At 43.1% G+C, this 7,361-nt stretch overlaps 1 protein-coding gene across 2 annotated transcripts in view; it reads left to right on the plus strand.

Moving 5' to 3' along the window:
* FOCAD (focadhesin) overlaps positions 1-7,361 on the plus strand; it is a 132,730-nt gene that overhangs the window by 119,935 nt on the left and 5,434 nt on the right. The window contains exon 45 of one of the 2 annotated variants that reach the window (XR_011050036.1): positions 1,078-1,248. Coding sequence is in view for 1 of the 2 variants with exons in the window: in XM_068422429.1 (XP_068278530.1) it covers positions 1,078-1,151 (74 nt within the window). In the remaining variant the exon portion in view is untranslated. Of the gene's footprint in view, positions 1-1,077; positions 1,563-7,361 lie in introns of those variants that run through there. The other variant, XM_068422429.1, reaches the window with a different exon arrangement.

Raw genomic sequence — 7,361 nt, forward strand, 5'->3', positions numbered from 1 at the left:
CAGCCTAGTAGAGTGGTCTGACAAGAAAGAATAGAGGAATGAGGGTTGCTGAAAACATGCATGAAAATAAAGATGGGAAGTACATGATATTTTGAATTACAGTAATGGCCTGTGGCCCTAGCATGCACCCCATTGCTCACCTAGAGGTGTAGGATTGTGAATACAATCTGTGCAAGTCGTTTTAAGAGGACACCACAAATACTCTCAAGTTAAGTTCACCTCCCTTGAATCACCTGATTTGTTGGACCTAAACATGGCTTCTTGAAATCAGGTTATAAGTTCTCTGCATTACTAGGATAATTAGCCTTGTTTTGAGGGTCTGCAATCTTTAGTCACTCTGATAAATTTCAAAATTCCCCTGTTGTTGTCTGTAAATCTCCACCAGAAACAATGATAAGGGTAGTTGGAGAATTTCCTCTGTACCTCAGAGGATTCTCATATACACGATATATTCTCAGTATGCCCTGATTGAGATGAGTCATTGTTTCCCTTGAGCTTTCTATTATTTTTTTTGTTTTTAAGTACTAGAATATGAAACTCCCATCTGGATGACTAGAATGTGACTGGTTTAGTTACTGGATTTTGCCTAAACGCATGATCCTTTCAGATTGAATTGAGGAATCAGTGAATTGCATTTCCAATCAGTGAATTGCACAGAGAACTTAAGACATTGTATTTTGTGCTTCTGACCTTCCCTTTGTCCTTCTGTCTCCCTTCTTGCATTATTGCTCATTGAATTCAAACTTTCTGCAGTGTTGTTTGATCCACATGCCACTTCAAAGTGATGGTCTAATTAGCAGATGATGTGATATGATTTCAGTAGGAGATATGCCATAAAGCAGATGAAAGGCCTAGTACAACGTCACGTTTCAGAGGGATGTAGAGACTAGTGTGTCTTGTGAACAGCAGAAGCAGCATCAGAAACTGTCAGGCTAGGAAGTTAAAAAGTCATGAAAAGAGTCAGTAGAAGGAGAACTGAATCTATACCTGTGTTAGTAAAATGACTATGGAGAATACTGATGTATCCTTTCCGGTATGGACCACACAAATTAATCTCTTTTGTCTTTGTCTTCACAGTTACACTTCTGGCCTTGAGATCTCTTGCAGAGTTCAAGAAGAAAGCAGTGTGGACTAAAGCTTATGGGTGGTAGCTGCATGCTGTATCTTATCCAATGAAGATATTTGAAAGCATAACATGACTACTCAGTCATCAAGACCACCAATTTCAAAGAGGTTTCCTATGAGAAGGTTTCGGAATTTTTTTTTTTTTAATCCTTTTACCGCCTCCCGAAGACTCATATGATGAAAAACAATATTTTGTTTTTCACTGATGGGGTGTTCTTTTACAAACTACCTAGCATGCTTTTAGCTGTGCTGAATCTAAATGAGAAATACATATTCAGTTGTTTCAGTTGAGTTGTTTCAGTGACACCTGGGAGCCTTGGAAGCTGGCGTGGAATATTCCTTTAACTCATGGAAGCTTTGTCGGACTGGGTGGAAAAAAAAGAACTTGTAAAATTTGTTTGGATGTAGCCTATTCACTAAAGTATGTTTTAGTGTAACAGACTTCTGAATGAGTGTTATTTTTTAACTGATAACCCTTTTTTAGTAATAACACGATGCTTTTGCACAGTAGTGACAACACATTGAAGGTATATAATGTGAGCAGGGTTTCTGAAGGGAGTAGTATGCTTGTCGATTTTGCAACGGCTTTATCAAGATCATTGAAATAAGTCAGTGATCCTAATGGCTACTATGTCCCCAGCTCCAGGACAGTTGCAGTTTTCTTTCCACTTATAACTGTTCTTGTCTCCTTTACCCTCCTTTGCACATAATGAGAGTTTTTCTCTGCGTCTCGGCAAAAGGGATAATATAGCAACTCTTTTCCACCTTTGCCATCTTAAAATTGCTATTTTTCTTATTTAATACTCTTCTCTTTCTGAGGGAATAGAGAACTTTTCCACTTTGCAGTCTTGCTAAGACAGACCTTAAAAGGGGTTTTATATTTTGCAATCCTCCTCACTAGAGCAGACAAAAAGTAACTGAATATAATTGCTTGGGCACTGGTCCCTAATGTCTTCCAAAGTAGTGCTAGTGAGATCATTGTTGATTTTGACCAGCCTGTGTGAAATGTTATCGCCATACATCTAGAAGCCACACCCCATTGCAGGAATTCTGTTAATTTCAGGACTGATAACGTTTCTTCTGTGGAAGAAATTTTCCCCTGACCTCTTTATGGGCTTTTCTTGCCTAATTAAGGTTACTGTGGGATTGCAGTGAGCTTCCCACAGCAATTAGACATTTCTTCAGCGATGAGGTGTGTGGAGGATTAACGCAGTACTTGTTTGTATTTCCAAAATAGTGTATAATAACGGTAATTTCCTGCTCTGTATGCAGCTGTATACTGAGAAGACAGTCTAAAGGTGAATGTACAGAAGGACTCACTGAAAGCAGTTGTCACCAAGTCAGTATCTCAGTGCATGACATTTCCATTTGTGTGCACTTCTAAGTGGAAGAGGTGAGCCAAGGGATGGCATAGCACTGCCTGAGGGTGGGAATGCTAATGCAGCTCCATGAAGCCCTGAGGGTTTAGGAGCATATCGGAAATGCTTGTACACCAGCGCACACAGTGTGAGAAATGAACAGTATGAACTAGAAGCATTGGTGAGTTCCCAGAGCTATGATATCACTGGTATTAGTGAGACTCGGTGGAGTGAGTCCCACGACTGAAGTGCTGGGATGCAGGGCTACAGGCTGTTCAGGAGGGATAGGCAGGGCAGATGAGGTGGAGAAGTTGTACTGTATTTAAGGGAGATGTTTGACTGCACAGCCCTTACAGTTAGGGATGATGTGGTTGAGAGCCTCTGACTGAGGATTAGGGGGATGAAAAACAAAGCAGATGTTGTTGTGGGTGTCTACGATTGGTCACTCAGCCAGGATGATAGCACTGATGATTTATTCTATAGGCAATTAGGAGAGATCTCTGGATTGGTAGCGCTTGTCCTTATGGGAGATTTCAACTTCCCAGACATCAACTGGGAATACTAGACCGCTGTGACAAGCAAGTCTGGGAAATTCCAGAAGTATGTTGAAGATAATTTCTTGTCACAAGTACTCAGTGAGCTAACTAGGAAAGAAGCCCTCCTAGACTTATTGTTTGTGAATAGAGAAGGACTTGTGGGAGATACCATGCTGGTGGCTGTCTGGGCCACAGTGATCATGAAAGGGTTAAGTTTAAATTTTTTGGTGTAATGAGAAAAAAGGTCTGTGGAGTTGCTACCCTGGATTTCAAGAGAGCAAACTTTAAGCTGCTCAGGGAGCTAGTTAGCAGTGTCCTCTGGGAATCTGCTTTTGAGGGCTTAGGGATCCATGAGAGCTGGTCAGTTTTTAAGAACACCTTTTAGAAGCAAAGGAGCAGGCAATCCCATTGTGCTGAAAGTCAAGCAAGCAGGGCAGAAGATCAGCTTGGCTGAACAGTCAACTTCTCTTGGAACTCAGGAAAAATAAATTGTATGATCTCTGGAAGTGAGATCAGGCTTTGCAGGAAGATTTCAGAGCTCTGGTTCAAATGTGTAGGGAAAAAAAACAAAAGGCCTAAGGTCAACTAGAGTTGAAACTGGCCAGTGGTGGGTCAGACAACAAAAAATTCTTTTTTGTGTATGTTAAGAGCAAGGAGAGATCTAAGGAAATATTGGACTAATACTTGATGAAAGTCACCTGACAAATAGGGGTGAAGAAAAGGCAGAGGCATTTAATGCTTTTTTTGGCTTCAGTCTTTAATAATACTGATAGACCTTGGGCTGCCTGGTCCTCTGAGTTGGAGGACATGTAGGAGCAGTGACTTTGCATTTGTGGACACTGAAATTGTAAATGACCAGTTGTATCAGTTGAATCTTTGTAAGTCCATGGGGCCTGATGGAATTCATCCCAGAGTACTGGAGGAGGTAGCGGATGTTACAGCAGGACCCCTCTCAATCGTCTGCCAAAGGTTTTGGGAGTCTGGGGAGGTCCCTGCTGGCTGGAAGTTAGCCGATGTTATTCCAACTTGCCAGAAGAGCAGGAGGGTGAAGACGCAGGGAACTACAGAACTATTAGTCTAACCTCATCACCTGGGAAAAATTATGGAGGTGATCATACTGGGTGCTATTGAAAGGCATTTAAAGGACAATACAATCATCAGGCACAGTCAGCATGAGTTCACAAAGGGAAAAACCTGTGTAACTAATCTGATACCCTTCTATGATAAGATCACCCACCTAGTGGAGGAAGGGACGGCGGTGGATGTAGTTTTTCTGGATTTTAGTGAGGCTTTGGATACTGTCCTTCACAGCATCCTTCTGTCCAACTGTAGGATGAGCGGGTTCACAGTGCACTGGGTAGAGAACTGGCTGGATGGCAGGGCTCAAAGGGTTGTAGTGAATGGGGCTACATCTGGCTGGTGACCGGTCACCAGCAGTGTCCTGAGGGTTCAACTCTAGGGCCAGAACAGGGTTCAGTATTTTTATTAATGATCTGGAGGCCGGAGCTGGATGCACTGTTAGCAAGTTTGCTGATGATACTAAACTGGGAGGTGCTGCTGACTCTCTCGAGGGACAAGAGGACTTGCAGAGGGATCTAGATAGATTGGAGCACTGGGCAATCATTAAGGGCATGAAATTTAACAAGAACAAATGCTGGATTCTGCATCTGGGACGGAGTAACTCTGGACAGAAGTATAAATTGGGAGAGGAGTGGCTGGAGAGCAGCTCTGCAGAGAGGGATCTGAGGGAGCTGGCCAACAGCAGGCTTAATGTGAGACAGCAGTGTGCCCTGGCAGCCAAGGGAGCAACCCGCATCCTGGGATGCAACAAACACAGCAGAACCAGCCGGTCAAAAGAGGGGATTATCCCACTGTATTTAGCATTGTGTGGCCTCACCTTGAGTGCTGTGTGCAGCTCTGGGCCCCACAATTTAAAAAGGCTGTGAAGGTCCTCGAATGTGTCCAGCGGAGGGCAACAAAGCTGGTGACAGGGCTGGAAGGCATGTCCTATGAAGAGTGCCTGCGGATTCTGGGTTTGTCTAGTTTGGAGAAAAGGAGTCTGAAGGGTGACCTCATTGCTCTCTACAGCTTCCTGAGGAGGGGAAGTGGAGAGGGAGCTGCTGATGTCTTCTCCCTGGGATACAGTGATAGGACTGAGTGAGTTGGGGCTGTTCAGCATGAAGAAGAGAAGGCTCCGGGGGGACCTTCTAGCAGCCTTCCAGTACCTGAAGGGGGCCTACAGGAAAGCTGGAGAGGGGCTTTTTACAAGGGCAAGTAGTGACAGGACAAGGGATAACGGTTTTAAACTGAAAGAGGGTAGATTTAGATTATATATTAGGAAGAAATTCTTTACTGTGAGGGTAGTAAGACACTGGAACAGGTTGCCCAGAGAAGTTGTGGGTGCCCCCTCCCTGGCAGTGTTTAAGGTGAGATTGCATAGGGCTTTGAGCAACTGGGTCTAGTGGAAAGGTGTCCCTGCCTGTGGCAGGGGGTTGGAACTAGATGATCTTTAAGGTCCTTTCCAACCCAAACCATTCTATGATTCTATGACATGTGGGACTGGCTCAAGCTGCATTAGGTGATGTTCAGACTTGACATTAAGAAACATTTCTTTGAGGGTGGTCGAACAGTGGAACAGGCTTCCTAGAGAGGTGGTCGATGCCCCGTATGTGTCAGTTTTGAAGGGACATTTGGACAATGCCCTTAAGAATATGCTTTAACTTGGTCAGCCCTGAAGCAGTCAGGCAGTTGGACTAGATGATGGTTGTAGGTCCCTTCCAAATAGAACTATTGTATTCTAAATAATCCAGTGTACTCTACAACTCTGCGTTCAGCCCACAGGACTAAACTAGAGATGGTTTGAAGTAAAATGCTCCGAAGGGCAAACAAGTTGGCTATTGGGTCCTCATTATGAATCCTTTCACTCTATATTTCCATTCCTGTTGGGCTGCTGTATGTGCAAGTATACACATAGCCTGTGACAGACTATTCCTCCTGTTGTGTGCTAGTGCTGGAGAAATGAATGTTATGTTTATTTCTAGGTGATCTCTTTCAAAATACTATATTGCTCTGGAGACAATGACTTTCAAGGACTGAGGTGGGCAAGTTAGTTGCTATTGCATTTTAGATGTGTGGGAAGGCAGCAAAGGAAGCTGGTGGTGAAGATATTGTTACGTCAGGTTCTTGTGACTCCAGCATAGCTGTTCTGTGGGCAAACAGAAGAGAAAATTTTTTTTTCTATCTTTAGCATTTAGGTATAATTTCTTTTCCACACTGTATGTGTTTCATATGCATGTTTATGAATTCAATCTCACAGTGCATAAGCTGTACTAAAACTAGTGGTTTTTTAAATGTCAGATAAATGTAGCAGTCAGATACCCTTCTGTTCCTAAAGAGACTGTTTAACCACTTTCAATTATATATCACTTCCCTAGTGATATTTTTCACCCTTGTCTACACAGTACATTATTTTGCCTGTGTTTATGTAGGTATGTAAGACCAGTGCTTACTTTGATTCCAATATCAGATGATCTAAATGGAGATACAGATGAGCTGGGATCTCAAGACTGATATAAGTTTTGAACAAAGATTTAAGTCCCCAGAGGTGGAAAGAGTTGCGAAACTTTTGAAGCACCTTTTTGCCTGCCTAGTCCTGAGCTTTTCCAGAAACTAAGGTAAGGCATTGGAGCTGAAGTTAAAGCGGCCTGCTGTGGTCACACATGGAAGGCTGATTCCCTTGATCTCATAATTGCCTTCCCTAACTTACCCCTGCACCAGAAAGAGGTGGGGAAGTCTTCTGTCATTAACTTCATGCCTTTTCTACAGTTTAGGTTTGGGGGTCCTCCCCATAGTGAACTTTAAAGAATCCTTCTCCAATTCCAGCCTTTTAGCCAGCTGTAAGAATCAATGCAAAGGGAGAGCATCACATCCTGGTTTTTTTTTTAACCTAAAACAATAAACATGGCTTAATATGAATATCTGTGCTAGGTTTGACCTTGGCTGTCTGCCAGATGCTCATTCAGCTACTCCTCTCACTCTATCTCCTCAACTGGACAGGGAGAAAATAGGATGAGAAAGCTGGTGGGTCAAGATAAAGACAAGGAGATCATTTACCATTTACTATCACAAAAACAGACTTGCCTTGGGGAAGAGTAATTTATTGCCAATTAAAAACAGAGCAGGATGGTAAGAAACAAAGACAAAACTAAAAGCACCTTCCCCCCACCCCTCTCTTCTTCCTAGGCTCAACTTCACTCCTTCATTCCTGATTGTTCTACCTCCTCCCTCCCCAAGCGGTGCAGGGTGGGTAGGGAATGGGGGTTGCAATCAGTTCATAACCTTC

This window comes from Nyctibius grandis, chromosome Z (genome assembly GCF_013368605.1).
Source record: "Nyctibius grandis isolate bNycGra1 chromosome Z, bNycGra1.pri, whole genome shotgun sequence".
Lineage (NCBI taxonomy): Eukaryota > Metazoa > Chordata > Aves > Nyctibiiformes > Nyctibiidae > Nyctibius > Nyctibius grandis.